The sequence below is a fragment of the Scyliorhinus canicula genome, chromosome 13 (genome assembly GCF_902713615.1).
Source record: "Scyliorhinus canicula chromosome 13, sScyCan1.1, whole genome shotgun sequence".
NCBI lineage: Eukaryota > Metazoa > Chordata > Chondrichthyes > Carcharhiniformes > Scyliorhinidae > Scyliorhinus > Scyliorhinus canicula.
In genome coordinates this window covers 160,391,124-160,408,753 of record NC_052158.1, presented here as the reverse complement: position 1 = coordinate 160,408,753, position 17,630 = coordinate 160,391,124, and the positions used below count along the sequence as shown (strand labels likewise).

General features: G+C 51.4%; 1 protein-coding gene across 1 annotated transcript in view; it reads right to left on the bottom strand.

The window, feature by feature from the left end:
- Window positions 1-338: 338 nt before the first annotated feature.
- The window catches only part of LOC119976783 (claudin-1-like), a 31,037-nt gene continuing 13,745 nt past the window's right edge, over window positions 339-17,630 (bottom strand). The window contains exon 4 of the mRNA XM_038817559.1: window positions 339-653. Coding sequence (XP_038673487.1) covers window positions 494-653 — 160 coding nt within the window. The 3' untranslated portion in view covers window positions 339-493. The remainder of the gene's footprint in view (window positions 654-17,630) is intronic.

The window sequence follows — 17,630 nt, the reverse complement described above, 5'->3', positions numbered from 1 at the left end:
CCCTCACCCACTCATCTCGCTCCCACGCCGGTACTGATTCATGGTGAGATATGATCTGATAGGTACCCAATCAGGAGCTATGTGAATCTATTGAATCTCACCTCACTCATCTGGCTTATTTAATTGAGGTCCACAGCAGTACTTGAGTGAATGTGTTGCATGTTGCCCTGGTACAATATCTGATTTACCCTCAGAAATAATTAGAGAATCTACACAAGCCCCCAAAACCCTTCCTACTGATGGAGATATTTTATATATTGCAGGAAAGATCTTCTGTAGTCTGTTCTTCACATAAAGAAACTGGAAATTGGAAATTAAAATTGCAACATCAAGCAAAGGTAAGAGAGTGAAACTTTAATCAAACCAAAGCCCTTTCATTTCCCATCAATCATTGCGGGAATGGTCATTAAGGGTAATCCTCGGCATCCCTCACTTGATGAGACACGCATCCAGTGAATAGTTCAAATGGGACCTTGCAGCAGTTTAGTCGCTCTCACACGTAGTTCTTTGCAGCAGATGGAGCAGAATGTGATCGTGGGTAGGCTTGGCGTCCACCATTACTCTTGGTCCAGGAGCAGCAAAGGAAGGCTCCACCGAGGAGGCTGAGGGCAGCAGCAGCCCAGCCTATGAAGAGAGCCTGACCAAATTCAAACCTGCAAGGCAAGAGAGATTGGCCAAGGTGAGACTGGGAGGCGAGAGACACTTGTCATTTCCCACGTTAATCAATATTTGCTTTATTGTTGGGGACTGCATGGGAAATGGGATTTCTTAGTTTAGTTTAAAATATTTTTAACAACCCCCAACTTCAAAATGGTGGGGCTCTAAATTAGTTTTATAGATTCTGCCCAAAATCTTGAACCTTATTCAGTTGATAGACCAGCCATCGAGCTATGACCGTACTGCTGTTATTCAGTGACACCATCACATCAGCATTTTGATCAGTATTCACTTCAATCAGAGGGGTAAGTTCTAAAGTTCGCACAAAGATAGGGCCTTTAACATCCTGCCGGGGAATTCAGGCAAAGGACTAAGGTAGAAAGGGTGAAAGTGAATGAATGCTGGAGAGGCGGTCGGCATCGCCACCGGGGGTAGCGGCATGGTTGGGTGACCTGTACAACTTCCTGTGGTTGGAGAATGTTTGTGACTGTGTTTGAGAAGCTGTTCATCACGGTGGGTGGGGCGGGGGGATCTGTACAGACTGTATAGTTGATTGCTGAGAAGTATGTTTCCCGGGCTGTTTATTGGCTGTATCTGCTTTGATACATGTTTGTAATAAAATACATTTAAAAAAAAAAGAAAGTGAATGAATGAACGATGAGATGATTGAAGGGCAGGGGAAAGATAGAAGTTAAAGGGTTTGAGAAGATAATTGCAGAGTGCAGAAGAATTCCAGAGTTCAGAGGTCAAAGTCAGAGATAGTACGTGCATGCGTTTGATGAGCGGGCAGGATTAATGAGCTGAATTTTTATTTATTCATCCAGGGGCGGCAAGGTAGCGCAGTGGTTAGCACTGCTGCCTTACAGCTCCAGGGATCCAGGTACAATTCCGGCCTCAGGTCACTGGCTGTGCGGAGTCTGCACGTTCTCCCCGTGTCGGTGGGTTTCCTCCGGGTGCTCCGGTTTCCTCCCACAGGTCCCGAAAGACGTGCTGTTAGGTGAATTGAACATTCCGAATTCTCCATCTGTGAACCCGAACAGGCGCCGGAATGTGGTGACTAGGGGTTTTTCACAGTAACAACATTGCAGTGTTAATGTAAGCCTACTTGTGACAATAATAAAATTATATTGCCGTCTTAAGGATCATCAAGGCGCCAGTCAATAAAGGCAACTGGCTCACTGAGTCGGTATTCGCAATATGAGTCCCCGGCCTGTGAATAAGAATACTCGCAGGATTGGATTGGATTGGTTTTGTTTATTGTCATGTGTACCGAGGTACAGTGAAAAATATTTTTCTGCGAGCAGCTCAACAGATCATTAAGTACATGAAAAGAAAATATATAATAGGGCAACACAAGGTACACAATGTAAATACATAGACACCGGCATTGGATGAAGCATACAGGATGTAGTGTTAATGAGGTCAGTCCATAAGAGGGTCATTTAGGAGTCTGGTGACAATGGGGAAGAAGTTGTTTTTGAATCGGTTTGTGTGTGTTCTCAGACTTCTGTATCTCCTGCCCGATGGAAGAAGTTGGAAGAGTGAGTAAGCCGGGTGGGAGGGGTCTTTGATAATGTTGCCCACTTTCCCCAGGCAGTGGGAGGTGTAGATAGAGTCAATGGATGGGAGGCAGGTTTGTGTGATGGACTGGGCGGTGTTCACGACGCTCTGAAGTTTCTTGCGGTCCTGGGCCGAGCAGTTGCCATACCAGGCTGTGATGCAGCCAGATCGGATGCTTTCTATGATTCATGTGTAAAAGTTGGTAAGAATCAATATGGACATGCCGAATTTTGTTAGTTTCCTGAGGAAGTATAGGCGCTGTTGTGCTTTCTTGGTGGTAGCGTCGACGTGGGTGGGCCAGGACAGATATTTGGTGATGTGCACGCCTAGGAATTTGAAGCTGTCAACCTCGGCACCATTGATGCTGACTGTTTGCTTTAGAGCATAGAAAAATACAGCACAGAACAGGCCCTTCGGCTCACGATGTTGTGCCGAACTTTTGTCCTAGATTAAGAACAAATTAATCTACACCCATCATTCTACCCTAATCCATGTACCTATCCAATAGCCGCTTGAAGGTCCCTAATGTTTCCAACTCAACTACTTCCACAGGCAGTACATTCCATGCCCCTACTACTCTCTGGGTAAAGAACCTACCTCTGACATCCCCCCTATATCTTCCACCATTCACCTTAAATTTATGTCCCCTTGTAATGGTTTGTTCCACCCGGGGAAAAAGTCTCTGACTGTCTACTCTATCTATTCCCCTGATCATCTTATAAACCTCTATCAAATCGCCCCTCATCCTTCTCCATTCTAATGAGAAAAGGCCTAGCACCCTCAACCTTTCCTCGTAAGACCTACTCTCCATTCCAGGTAACATCCTGGTAAATCTCCTTTGCACCTTTTCCAAAGCTTCCACATCCTTCCTAAAATGAGGCGACCAGAACTGCACACAGTACTCCAAATGTGGCCTGACCAAGGTTTTGTACAGCTGCATCATCACCTCACATCTCTAAAATTCAATCCCTCTGCTAATGAACGCTAGCACACCATAGGCCTTCTTCACAGCTCTATTCACTTGAATGGCAATCTGAAGTCAATGACCAGCTCTTTAGTTTTGCTGGCATTGAGGGAGAGATTGTTATCACTGCACCACTCCACTAGGTTCTCTATCTCCCTCCTGTATTCTGACTCGTTATTCGAGATCCGACCCACTATGGCCGTGTCGTCAGCAAACTTGTAGATGGAGTTGGAACCAAATTTTGCAACGCAGTCATGTGTGTACAGGGAGTATAGTAGCGGGCTAAGTATGCAGCCTTGTGGTATTGAGGACTATTGTGGAGAAGGTGTTGTTGTTTATTCTTACTGATTGTGGTCTGTGGGTCAGAAAGTCAAGGATCCAGTTGCAGAGTGAGGAGCCAAGTCCTCGGTTTTGGAACTTTGATATGAGCTTGGCTGGGATTATGGGGTTGAAGGCGGAGCTGTAGTCAATAAATAGGAGTGTGATGTAGGAGTCCTTGTTGTTGAGATGCTCTTGGGATGAGTGTAGGGCCAGGGAAATGGCATCTGATGTGGACTGGTTGCGGCGGTATGTGAGTTGCAGTGGAGCATGGTATTCTGGGAGTATGGCGGTGATGAGTTTTGTGACCAACCTCTCGAAGCACTTCATTGCGATTGAAGTCAGGGTGGTAGTCATTGAGGCACATTGCCTGGTTCTTCTTTGGTACTGGTATGATGGTGGTCTTCTTGAAACAGGTGGGGACCTCGGAGCGGAGTAGGGACAGGTTAACGATGTCTGTGAATACCTCTACCAGCTGGTCCATGCAGGCTCTGAGTGCACGACCAGGGATCCCGTCCGGACCCGTCGCCTTCCGAGGGTTCACTTTCAGGAAAGCCGATCTGACTTTGGAAGCTGTGATGGTGGGGATGGGTGAATTATGTGCTGCTGAATCCCCGAACCTGGCAGGCTCAATGATCCCCAAGGGTTCAAAGTTCAGTCTCCAGCTTATTGAGCAATGCTTAGGGAACGTTGGTGTGGCCGGAAATATCGTGTCGGGGCTTCTGGGTCGACCTGTTTGCAGCCGATGGCCCTTTTTAACATCCCCAAGCCGGTTTGGGAAACTTTGGGATATTTTCCTAACACCGTTCCCAAACCACCGGAATTTGTCTGAAGAATGTTCCCCCACTGCAGCTGCAGGTGATGCAAACTCCCAACCTAATGCAGTCAGACGCTAGAGAAGGTCCGGCCAGCACCTTCTTCTGTGAAACCGCATTGTTTCTGCCGCAAACCAAGCGGTCACGTAGCATCTCAGAAAAGGCCATGCCATATTCACAGAACGCTGCAATTGTTCGTAATCTCGATAAAAACTTGATGATGGACTCACCTGAGGTTCTTTCAGCAGTATCAAACCGGTATTGCTGTACTATTACTGACTGATTGGATTAAAATGTTGCCCCATTTATGCCGCAAGCTCATCGGAAGTTCTAGTGTCTGTTAACGCTGGGTTGGTAAGGCTCCGTATCATTCCGAACGTGTGCGTGCCACAGGCAAAATGACTACCCGAGGATCTTTCTCCATGATATTGTTTGCCTGGAAAAAGTAATGCATCCTCTGTGTGTATTGATTCCAATCTTCCAGTCCGGCATGAAACACATTCAATCATCTGATAAAGAGACATAATGGAAGGAAAATTCCAACCTGCGTCCGATAAAGATGGGGAGGAAGCTTAGCAGCGTCGGACCTAACCAGTCTTCACCCTCATCGCCAGTTTTGTAAGGGAAACAAAGAGTCCACACGACATAACTATTACTCGCAGCTCCAGTGATGCCTTCCTGGGTCTTCTCAAGTAAGTGCTTTACTGGCCATTCTACACAAAGCAAAAACTGTAAAGGATCTCCCGCCCCCTAATTGGGAAGCTGATAGTTTGTAAGATCCTTGGGATAGTGAATCCTCCCTACCCTCTCAGACACATGCAAGTTATAACAGCAGTTAGGAGTCAACCAGATTGCTGTGGGTCTGGAGTCACATGTAGGCCAGACCGGGTAAGGACGGCAGATTTCCTTCCCTAAAGGACATTGGTGAACAGGTAGGTTTTTACGACATTCGGTCACGGTCATCATTACTGAAATTAACTTAATTCTTCCAAATTGTTTTCACTGAATTTAAATTTCACTAGCTGGTGGGATTTGAACCGGTGTCCCCAGAGCATCGCCCCGGGACTCTGCATTACTTGTCCAATGACAACTCCACAATGCCATTGCCGCTCAACCATCTGCGAAGGGATAGGTTAAGAGATTGGAAAATGGATAAGTATAGATGGGTATCCGTGTACAAGGATCACAAAAGTTTAGCCTGCAGTTCCGGGAAAAGGCTGATATTCATTGGAAAGGGGGTGGAGGATACCAGCTGGAAAGCCTTGTTCTAACTGTACTGGGCATTGGTGAGATCACACCAGATTTGAAATGAAAATCGCTCATTGTCACAAGTAGGCTTCAAATGAAGTTACTGTGAAAAGCCCCTAGTCGCCACATTCCGGCGTCCGTTCAGGGAGGCTGGTACGGGAATTGAACACTGCTGCTGGCCTGCCTTGGTCTGCTGTCAAAGCCACGATTTATCCCAGTGTGCTAAACCAGCCCCCTGTACTCTGTACCCTTGTACAGTACCCCTGTACTCTGTACAGATACCTTGCTCAAAGAGGGATTTGGATTTTATTTATTGTCACGTGTACTGAGGTCCAGTGAAAGGTATTTTTCTGTGAGCAGCTCAACAGATCATTAAGTACATGAAAAAAAAGGAAATAAAAGAATATATATAATAGGGCAACACAAGGTACACAATGTAACTACATAAGCACCGGCATCGGATGAAGCATACAGGGTGTAGTGTTAATGAGGTCAGTCCATAAGAGGGGCATTTAGGAATCTGGTGACAGTGGGGAAGAAGCTGTTTTTGAATCTGTTCGTGCGTGTTCTCCGACTTCTGTATCTCCTGCCTGGTTGAAGAAGTTGGAAAAGTGAGTAAGACGGGTGGGAGGGATCCTTGATTATGCTGCCTGCTTTCCCCAGGCAGCGGGAGGTGTAGATGGAATCAATGGATGGGAGGCAGGTTTGTGTGATGGACTGGGCGGTATTCACGACTCTCTGAAGTTCCTTGCGGTCCTGGGCCGAGTAGTTGCCATACCAGGCTGTGATGCAGCCAGATAGGGTGCTTTCTATGGTGCATCTGTAAACGTTGGTAAGGGTTAATGTGGACATGCCGAATTTCCTTAGTTTCCTGAGGAAGTATAGGCGCTGTTGTGCTTTCTTGGTGGTAGCGTCGACGTGGGTGGGCCAGGACTGATTTTTGGAGATGTGTACCACTAGGAAATTGAAACTGCTAACCATCTCCACCTCGGCCCCGTTGATGCTGACAGGGGTGTGTACAGTACTTTGCTTCCTGAAGTCGATGACCAGCTCTTTAGTTTTTCTGGCATTGAGGGAGAGATTGTTGTCGCTGCACCACTCCACTAGGTTCTCTATCTCCCTCCTGTATTCTGACTCGTCGTTATTTGAGATCCGGCCCACTGTGGTCGTATCGTCAGCAAACTTGTAGATGGAGTTGGAACCAGATTTTACCACACAGTTGTGTGTGTACAGGGAGTAGAGTAGGGGGCTAAGTACGCAGCCTTGCGGGGCCCCGGCATTGGGAACTATGGTGGAGGAGGTGTAGTCAGACCTTACTGTTCTGGAAGTATAATACGAAGTCTTAACAACACCAGGTTAAATTCCAACTGGTTTGTTTCAAATCACTAGTTTTCGGAGCACTGAACCTTCCTCAGTTAAAGGTTCACCTGAGGAAGGAGCTGTGCTCCGAAAGCTAGTGATTTGAAACAAACCTGTTGGACTTTAACCTGGTGTTGTCAGACTTCTTACTATGCTCACCCCAGTCCAACGCCGGCATCTCCACATCAGGAAGTACAGCAGTTTAGACAAGTAGACAAGTCTTCTTCCTGGGGTGAAAGGCTTGTCTTCTGAGGACACGTTGATCAGGTTGGGTCTGTACTCAATGGATTTGAGAATAATGATCTTATTGAAACATAAGGGGCGGGATTCTTCAACCCTCTGCCGGGTCGGAGAATCCCGGGGGGGTGGGGGGGGGGGGCTGGGCGGCACGAATCCCGCCCCACCGCCTGATGCCGGCTGCCGTATTCTTTGCTGTTGTTTTTGGGCGGGGCGGGATTCACGCTACGCCGGCGGGGGGCCCCTCCCCCCGGCGATTCACCGGGCCCCAATGGGCCGAATAGCCGTCCGTTTTTGGCCAGTCCCGCCGGCGTGAATCACTCAACTCGGGCACCGGCGGGACCTGGCAGGTAAGTCGGCAGGGGCGGTCCTCAGGGGGACATGGGGGGATCTGACCCTCGGGGGGGGGAGGGGGGGGCTCAACGGAGGCGTGGCCCGCGATCGGGGCCCACCGATCTGTGGATGGGTTTGTTCCTTGGGGGAACTTCTTTCTTCCATGCCAGTCCCTGTAGTGCTCCGCCGTGGCTGGCGCGGAAAAGAGAACCCCCCGCGCAGGCGCAAAAATACACCGGTCGGTCTGCGCATGCGCAGAATCACGCCGACTGTTCCGCGCATGCACGAATTCACGCCGTCCCTTCGGCGGCAGTCAGACCAGGTGTGACCTTATTGAGGGATGGAGCAGGCTGGAGGGGGCCAAATGGCCTATTCCCGCTCCTAATTCTTATGTTCACATGAATAACGACAAACCCGGGAAGAATCCCTTTTTAATTTTAGATTCAGAAAAGGTTGACGAGAATGGCTGCAGGGACTTCAGATACAGGGATAGATTGGAGAAGTTAGGACTGTTTTCCTTGGAGGGAAGGTTGAGCGGAGATTTGACTGAGATGTTCAAAATCACGAGGGGTGTGGACAGAGCCGACAGGGAGAAAGTGTTCCTGCCTGTGAAAGGATGAAGAAGGAGAGGGCACAGATTAAAGGTGATTGGAAAAGGGAAGCAATGGAGATATGGAAGCGTTTTTACACAGCGAGTGGTTAGGATCTAGAACACTGTCTCTGAGAGCGTGAAGCAGGGAGTGACACTCACTGAACAGCTCTTGCAAAGGGCCAGCACAGCCGCAATGGACTGAGCGGCCTCCTTTAATGTCGTAACCAGTCTCTGAAGGTGGAGGAATGGGAAAGAATGATGAAAGACTGGCACAAATTGTTTGAACACAAAGAATAATAACAGCAGATATGATCCAGATATCATCACAGCTCGCAATGCAATATTCTGGGATTCATTAAAATAAACCCTGCACAGTTAATTCTAGCTCTCTCTCTTCTCTTCTCCCACGCATATTTGCAAACACAGATAAAAAAAACACATTCAGTTCTTCAAAGAATGTTTGCTTGTTTTGTTCTGTCTTGCAGAGACGATCAGACTGCCAGCTTGGGCAAGTCCTGCTGAAAAATGTCTGCTTAGTTTTCACACAAACTGAGCGAGAAAGTTCACATTTTACTGAGACATCAGATTTAAACTTTGTGTTTAAGCTATGGTTCAGCGGCAGAGGAGCACAGGCATTTGCGCCTACTTCAATAGTTTATCCCCTGTTTTAAACCAGTGTCATAAACCTCGCAATCACCCGCCTGTGGAGAACAAGTTAACAACCTCACAGGAACACATCCCCCAGTTTCGAAACCGCACAAACCAGCATTTTGCTTTGTGAAGTGGAGAAATCGCACAAACGTATCCAGGTCAAGTTCAGGGCACATTCCTCTGATGAGGAACACTTAACCAATCAGGCCCAACCCCCGAAACCGAGCGGTCACCGAAACGTAACACTGAAATCTGAAATAACAACAGGGAAAACACTCAGTGGGTCAGGTAGCGTCAGCGGAGAGAGAAGCAGAATTAACGGGTTGGATTTTGTGTGTTCCCCACTTCCAGGGTGCCAGGTTGGCACTGCCAACTGGCATAGACACTGCCAGGGTGCCAGGTTGGCACTGACAACTGGCATAGACACTGCCAGGGTGCCAGGTTGGCACTGACAACTGGCATAGACACTGCCAGGGTGCCAGGTTGGCACTGACAACTGGCATAGACACTGCCAGGGTGCCAGGTTGGCACTGACAACTGGCATAGACACTGCCAGGGTGCCAGGTTGGCACTGACAACTGGCATAGACACTGCCAGGGTGCCAGGTTGGCACTGACAACTGGCATAGACACTGCCAGGGTGCCAGGTTGGCACTGACAACTGGCATAGACACTGCCAGGGTGCCAGGTTGGCACTGACAACTGGCATAGACACTGCCAGGGTGCCAGGTTGGCACTGACAACTGGCATAGACACTGCCAGGGTGCCAGGTTGGCACTGACAACTGGCATAGACGCTGCCAGGGTGCCAGGTTGGCACTGACAACTGGCATAGACACTGCCAGGGTGCCAGGTTGGCACTGCCAAGATACCAAGTTGGCATTTCCTTGCGTGCACGATCGGGCCGGGTTGTCTGGCACGGGTGTTTAGGAGGGGGGGGGGGGGGGGTTGCGGGGTGGGGGTGTGCAGAAACCCTCTCATAGTGCATTTGGGCTGAGGGGAAGGTCAGGGATTGTTTCGGGGGCATTGGAGATCGTGACGAGTGGAGCTGCCCCCTGTACAAAACGGGTCTATGTACAGTCTTGGCCACGCGTTCCCCCTTCAGGCTCCTTATTCAATCCGAGTTACGCTGAATAGCCATGTGTTTCTCGACGCTGCAAGCACCAGGAAACACGCGGCTAAGCCTGCTCGCAAGGGGACTTTCTTTTCTTTTGAGAGAATCACGCCAAAAGACACACAATCCAATGACCAAAATGGCCTTAAGGTCAGAAGCTTTGACACAGAGGATGAAATTGATTGATATATTTCCAAGTCAGGCTGGTGAGTGACTTGGTGGTGGGGTTCCCAGGTATCTGCTGCTCTTGTCCTTCTAGATGGTAGTGGTGGTGGGTTTGGAAGGTGCTGCCTCAGGAACCTTGGGAGTTACTGCAGTGCATCTTGGAGGTGGTACACATGGCTGCCACTGTTCGTCAGTGTTTCTGGAATGGGTGCCAATCCAGCGGGGCTGCTTTGTCCTGGATGGTGTTGAGCTTCTTGAGTGTTGTTGGCACTCATCCAGGCAAGTGGAGAGTATTCCATTGCATTCCTGACCTGTGCCTTGTCGATGGTGGAAAGGCTTTGGGAGGTCAGGAGGTGAGTTACTTGCTCCAGGATTCCTATCCTCAGACCTGCACTTGTATCCAGAATATTTACATGGGTGGTTCCGGTTCAGTTTCTGGTCAGTGTTAACTCCCCGGTATCGAGCTGGGGGATTCAGTAATGGCAATGCCATTGAATATCAAGGGGTGATGGTTTGATTCTTTCACTAAAACTCCTTAGGCAGCACCTTGCAACCCATGACCACTACCATCTAGAAGGACAAGAGATACCTGGGAACCCCACCACCTGGAGGTTCCCCTCCAAGTCGCTCACCACCCTGACTTGGAAATATATCGGCCGTTCCTTCACTGTCGCTGGGTCAAAACCCTGGAACTCCCTCCCTAACAGCACATTAGGTGTACCTACACCTCAGGGGCTGCAGCGGTTCAAGAAGGCGGCTCACCCACCACCTTCTCAAAGGATAATTAGGGATGGGCAACAAATGCTGACCTAGTCAGTGGCGCCCTCATCCCATAAACTAATAACAGTGAAAGATATTAGTACAAGTATCGAATATACACACTGTGTACATTCAGGAACACTCTGTGCTTCCTATGGATGATTAGCTTTTGAAGGAACAGGCCAATGATTTGCTGGTTACCTGACTGCGATGCCCGAATCAAGACTGTAGCAGGAACTAACGCCCCCAAAAATGTACATTACACACAAGAGTTTGAAAAATTACATTTTAAATGTGATATTACCCAAGGTAAAACCCAGGTCAATTTCTTTCCATACAGCACATGGCACCCTGAGGTGCTTCACTATCCAACTGTATGTGTCATGTTTACAATATTACCTCCATGACAAAGACACTGCCCGAGGGAACTGCACAGTTCCCAATCGCTCCGTGGACTATGGTGGGAGAGCCCGTGGCAAAACGCCTCTCTCCAATGAGCATTGACTGGGGCAGACAAAAGCTTTATTCAGCACGTAGTCCTGTACTCCGAGTGTGCTGCAACACGCCATCGTGGAGAACCTGGCTTTTCTAGAACATTCTTACAATTTGTATCCAGTGGAAGCTGATTGTCTCTTTGCTCACGGGACGGTGATTAGGAAGCAGAATTGTTGCTGACGTGCTTTCCCCATTGTTCCGAAAGAGGGTGTTACCGGCATTGCTGCCAAAACATCACCAGAGAAGAAACGGAAACCCAGTTCCTGCTTCAAAGTACGATTTTCCCAGCCCGCTGTGCCTGGCGCCAATCTGGGCAAATCGGGAGCTTCACGGGGAAGCCCAAATCTGGCTTCACACCAGGCACAAAACCATGCTCTTTAAATATGGTTCATTTTGATATGCGTGGCCTATTTGAGGTTACATTCACCCAGTTCCTGAGAGCCATCGGCCGCACCGGTGAGGCCTCACCCAGTTGATGGTCTCTCCTGGTGGTCTCAAAGGCTGTTGGAGCACCCAAGTGGTCGGGGACAGGGCAGGGCAGTTCCTTGGCACTCCCCTGGCACCCAGGCCGTGCAAGGTTGGCACGGTCAGATTGGCACTGTCAGGGTGCCGGGGCACTGCCATGTTGCTCGATTGGCACTGCCAATCCATGGGCTTTGCCCGAGTGCCTTGCTAACAATGCCAGGTGCCAGATTGGCACTGTCAAGGGTCAGGGCCTGTGGGGTGCAATGCACAACAGGGGTGAAGAGGGGTATGAAGGATGGGAGGTGAAGGGGGGGGGGGGGGTGGCTATTATGAAATGAAATGAAAATCGCTTATTGTTACGAGTAGGCTTCAATGAAGTTACTGTGAAAAGCCCCTAGTCGCCATATTCCGGCGCCTGTCCGGGGAGGCTGGTACGGGAATCAAACCGTGCTACTGGCCTGCTTGGTCTGCTTTAAAAGCCAGCGATTTAGCCAAGTGAGCTAAACCAGGGGGCGACACAAAGGTTTGGGGGTGAATGGGAGGTTCCTGAATGTGGGGGATGTGAGGCCTGAACTGAGGGGGACACTCAGGCACTCCTGAGCAGAGTTTGCTGACTTTAGGGGGCGTTAATGCCCATGTCTGCAGGGGCTGGCATTGATTTGATTTATTGTCACATGTATTAGTATACAGTGAAAAGTATTGTTTCTTGCATGCTGTACAAACAATGCATACTGTACATAGGGAAGGAAGGAGAGACTGCAGAATATAATGTTACAGTTATAGCAAGGTGTAGAGAAAACATCAACTTAATACGAAGCAGGTCCATTCATAAGTCTGATGGCAGCAGGGAAGAAGCTGTTCTTCAGTCGGCTGGTACGTGATCTCAAACTATTCTATCTTTTTCCTGATGGAAGGAGGTGGAAGAGAGTATGTCCACGGTGCGTGGGGTTCTTAATTATGCTGGCTGCCTTTCTGAGGCAGCGGGAATTATAGACAGAGTCAATGGATGGGAGGCTTGGTGGGTGGGGGATTTGGGGCACCCTCAGTGACCCCTGAGCGGAGTTTGCTGACTTTGGGGGGGGGGTGGGTGTTACATTCACCACCCACCATCTGGCCTGGGCTTGCCAAATCCTACCAACTGTCCTGGTTTGAGGTAATTCACATCTCTTTAACCTGTGATTATCCCTCTCTCCAGGTGCTCTGTGTGGACCTGTAAAGACTTAATTGCCTGCAAAGACTCGCATTCAAAGTACCGTATTGCATCTTTGCCTTTGTCTATATATATGTTTCTGGAACCCACCTCTTCATTCACCTGAGGAAGGAGCAGTGCTCCGAAATCTAGTGATTCGAAACAAACCTGTTGGACTTTAACCTGGTGTTGTAAGACTTCTTACAGTCATCCATTTTAACTGCAATCAACTGAATCACTATGAAATCAGTCAGGTGGGAGTGAGCTGTGACTCAGCAGCTAACACTCAACCTGGGTCAGATACTTGTGCGTTCAATTCAGAGGCTTCAGCTCATTATGTCGACTGTCACTCCTCTACAGTACTGAGGGAGTGCCGCACAGTCAGAGAGGCAGTACTGAGGGAGTGCTGCACTGTCAGAGGGTCAGTACTGAGGGAGTGCTGCACTGTCAGAGGGTCAGTACTGAGGGAGTGCTGTACTGTCAGAGGGTCAGTACTGAGGGAGTGCTGCCCTGTCAGAGGGTCAGTACTGAGGGAGTGCCGCACTGTCAGAGGGTCAGTACTGAGGGAGTGCCGCACTGTCAGAGGGTCAGCACTGAGGGAGTGCTGCACTGTCAGAGGGTCAGCACTGAGGGAGTGCTGCACTGTCAGAGGGTCAGTACTGAGGGAGTGCTGCACTGTCAGAGGGTCAGTACTGAGGGAGTGTTGCACTGTCAGAGGGTCAGTACTGAGGGAGTGCTGCACTGTCAGAGGGTCAGTACTGAGGGAGTGCCGCACTGTCAGAGAGTCAGTACTGAGGGAGTGCTGCACTGTCAGAGGGTCAGTACTGAGGGAGTGCTGCCCTGTCAGAGGGTCAGTACTGAGGGAGTGCTACACTGTCAGAGGGTCAGTACTGAGGGAGTGCTGTACTGTCAGAGGGTCAGTACTGAGGGAGTTCTGCCCTGTCAGAGGGTCAGTACTGAGGGAGTGCCGCACTGTCAGAGGGTCAGCACTGAGGGAGTGCTGCACTGTCAGAGGGTCAGTACTGAGGGAGTGCTGCACTGTCAGAGGGTCAGTACTGAGGGAGTGCTGCACTGTCAGAGGGTCAGTACTGAGGGAGTGCTGCACTGTCAGAGGGTCAGTACTGAGGGAGTGCCGCGCTGTCAGAGGGTCAGTACTGAGGGAGTGCTGCACTGTCAGAGGGTCAGTACTGAGGGAGTGCCGCACTGTCAGAGGGTCAGTACTGAGGGAGTGCTGCACTGTCAGAGGGTCAGTACTGAGAGAGTGCTGCACTGTCAGAGGGTCAGTACTGAGGGAGTGCCGCACTGTCAAAGGGTCAGTACTGAGGGGGTGCCGCACTGTCAGAGGGTCAGTACTGAGAGAGTGCCGCACTGTCAGAGGGTCAGTACTGAGGGAGTGCTGCACTGTCAGAGGGTCAGTACTGAGGGAGTGCTGCACTGTCAGAGGGTCAGTACTGAGGGAGTGCCGCACTGTCAGAGGGTCAGTACTGAGGGAGTGCCGCACTGTCAGAGGGTCAGTACTGAGGGAGTGCCGCACTGTCAGAGGGTCAGTACTGAGGGAGCGCTGCACTGTCAGAGGGTCAGTACTGAGGGAGCCGCACTGTCAGAGGGTCAGTACTGAGGGAGTGCCGCACTGTCAGAGAGTCAGTACTGAGGGAGTGCCGCACTGTCAGAGGGTCAGTACTGAGGGAGTGCTGCACTGTCAGAGGGTCAGTACTGAGGGAGTGCCGCGCTGTCAGAGGGTCAGTACTGAGGGAGAGCTGCACTGTCAGAGAGGCAGTACTGAGGGAGTGCTGCACTGTCAGAGAGTCAGTACTGAGGGAGTGCCGCACTGTCAGAGAGGCAGTACTGAGGGAGCCGCACTGTCAGAGGGTCAGTACTGAGGGAGTGCCGCACTGTCAGAGAGTCAGTACTGAGGGAGTGCCGCACTGTCAGAGGGTCAGTACTGAGGGAGTGCTGCACTGTCAGAGGGTCAGTACTGAGGGAGTGCTGCACTGTCAGAGGGTCAGTACTGAGGGAGTGCCGCACTGTCAGAGGGTCAGTACTGAGGGAGTGCCGCACTGTCAGAGGGTCAGTACTGAGGGAGTGCTGCACTGTCAGAGAGGCAGTACTGAGGGAGTGCTGCACTGTCAGAGGGTCAGTACTGAGGGAGTGCCGCACTGTCAGAGAGGCAGTACTGAGGGAGTGCTGCACTGTGAGAGGGTCAGTACTGAGGGAGGGCCGCACTGTCAGAGGGTCAGTACTGAGGGAGTGCCGCACTGTCAGAGAGGCAGTACTGAGGGAGTGCTGCACTGTCAGAGGGTCAGTACTGAGGGAGGGCCGCACTGTCAGAGGGTCAGTACTGAGGGAGTGCCGCGCTGTCAGAGGGTCAGTACTGAGGGAGCCGCACTGTCAGAGAGTCAGTACTGAGGGAGCCGCACTGTCAGAGGGTCAGTACTGAGGGAGTGCTGCACTGTCAGAGGGTCAGTACTGAGGGAGTGCTGCACTGTCAGAGGGTCAGTACTGAGGGAGTGCCGCACTGTCAGAGGGTCAGTACTGAGGGAGTGCTGCACTGTCAGAGGGTCAGTACTGAGGGAGTGCCGCACTGTCAGAGGGTCAGTACTGAGGGAGTGCTGCACTGTCAGAGGGTCAGTACGGCGGGAGTGCTGCACTGTCAGAGGGTCAGTACTGAGGGAGTGCTGCATTGTCAGAGGGTCAGTACTGAGGGAGTGCTGCACTGTCAGAGGGTCAGTACTGAGGGAGTGCCGCACTGTCAGAAGGTCAGTACTGAGGGAGTGCCGCACTGTCAGAGGGTCAGTACTGAGGGAGTGCCACACTGTCAGAGGGTCAGTACTGAGGGAGTGCCGCACTGTCAGAGGGTCAGTACTGAGGGAGTGCTGCACTGTCAGAGGGTCAGTACTGAGGGAGTGTTGCACTGTCAGAGGGTCAGTACTGAGGGAGTGCTGCACTGTCAGAGGGTCAGTACTGAGGGAGTGCCGCACTGTCAGAGAGTCAGTACTGAGGGAGTGCTGCACTGTCAGAGGGTCAGTACTGAGGGAGTGCTGCCCTGTCAGAGGGTCAGTACTGAGGGAGTGCTACACTGTCAGAGGGTCAGTACTGAGGGAGTGCTGTACTGTCAGAGGGTCAGTACTGAGGGAGTGCTGCCCTGTCAGAGGGTCAGTACTGAGGGAGTGCCGCACTGTCAGAGGGTCAGCACTGAGGGAGTGCTGCACTGTCAGAGGGTCAGTACTGAGGGAGTGCTGCACTGTCAGAGGGTCAGTACTGAGGGAGTGCTGCACTGTCAGAGGGTCAGTACTGAGGGAGTGCTGCACTGTCAGAGGGTCAGTACTAAGGGAGTGCCGCGCTGTCAGAGGGTCAGTACTGAGGGAGTGCTGCACTGTCAGAGGGTCAGTACTGAGGGAGTGCCGCACTGTCAGAGGGTCAGTACTGAGGGAGTGCTGCACTGTCAGAGGGTCAGTACTGAGAGAGTGCTGCACTGTCAGAGGGTCAGTACTGAGGGAGTGCTGCACTGTCAGAGGGTCAGTACTGAGGGAGTGCCGCGCTGTCAGAGGGTCAGTACTGAGGGAGTGCTGCACTGTCAGAGGGTCAGTACTGAGGGAGTGCCGCACTGTCAGAGGGTCAGTACTGAGGGAGTGCTGCACTGTCAGAGGGTCAGTACTGAGAGAGTGCTGCACTGTCAGAGGGTCAGTACTGAGGGAGTGCCGCACTGTCAGAGGGTCAGTACTGAGGGGGTGCCGCACTGTCAGAGGGTCAGTACTGAGAGAGTGCCGCACTGTCAGAGGGTCAGTACTGAGGGAGTGCTGCACTGTCAGAGGGTCAGTACTGAGGGAGTGCTGCACTGTCAGAGGGTCAGTACTGAGGGAGCCGCACTGTCAGAGGGTCAGTACTGAGGGAGTGCCGCACTGTCAGAGAGTCAGTACTGAGGGAGTGCCGCACTGTCAGAGGGTCAGTACTGAGGGAGTGCTGCACTGTCAGAGGGTCAGTACTGAGGGAGTGCCGCGCTGTCAGAGGGTCAGTACTGAGGGAGAGCTGCACTGTCAGAGAGGCAGTACTGAGGGAGTGCTGCACTGTCAGAGGGTCAGTACTGAGGGAGTGCCGCACTGTCAGAGAGGCAGTACTGAGGGAGCTGCACTGTCAGAGGGTCAGTACTGAGGGAGTGCCGCACTGTCAGAGAGTCAGTACTGAGGGAGTGCCGCACTGTCAGAGGGTCAGTACTGAGGGAGTGCTGCACTGTCAGAGGGTCAGTACTGAGGGAGTGCTGCACTGTCAGAGGGTCAGTACTGAGGGAGTGCCGCGCTGTCAGAGGGTCAGTACTGAGGGAGCCGCACTGTCAGAGAGTCAGTACTGAGGGAGCGCCGCACTGTCAGAGGGCCATTACTGAGGGAGTGCCGCACTGTCAGAGGACCATTACTGAGGGAGTGCCACACTGTCAGAGGGGCAGTACTGAGGGAGTGCCGCACTGTTAGTGGGTCAGTACTGAGGGAGGGCCGCACTGTCAGAGGGTCAGTACTGAGGGAGTGCCGCACTGTCAGAGAGGCAGTACTGAGGGAGTGCTGCACTGTCAGAGGGTCAGTACTGAGGGAGGGCCGCACTGTCAGAGGGTCAGTACTGAGGGAGTGCCGCGCTGTCAGAGGGTCAGTACTGAGGGAGCCGCACTGTCAGAGAGTCAGTACTGAGGGAGCCGCACTGTCAGAGGGTCAGTACTGAGGGAGTG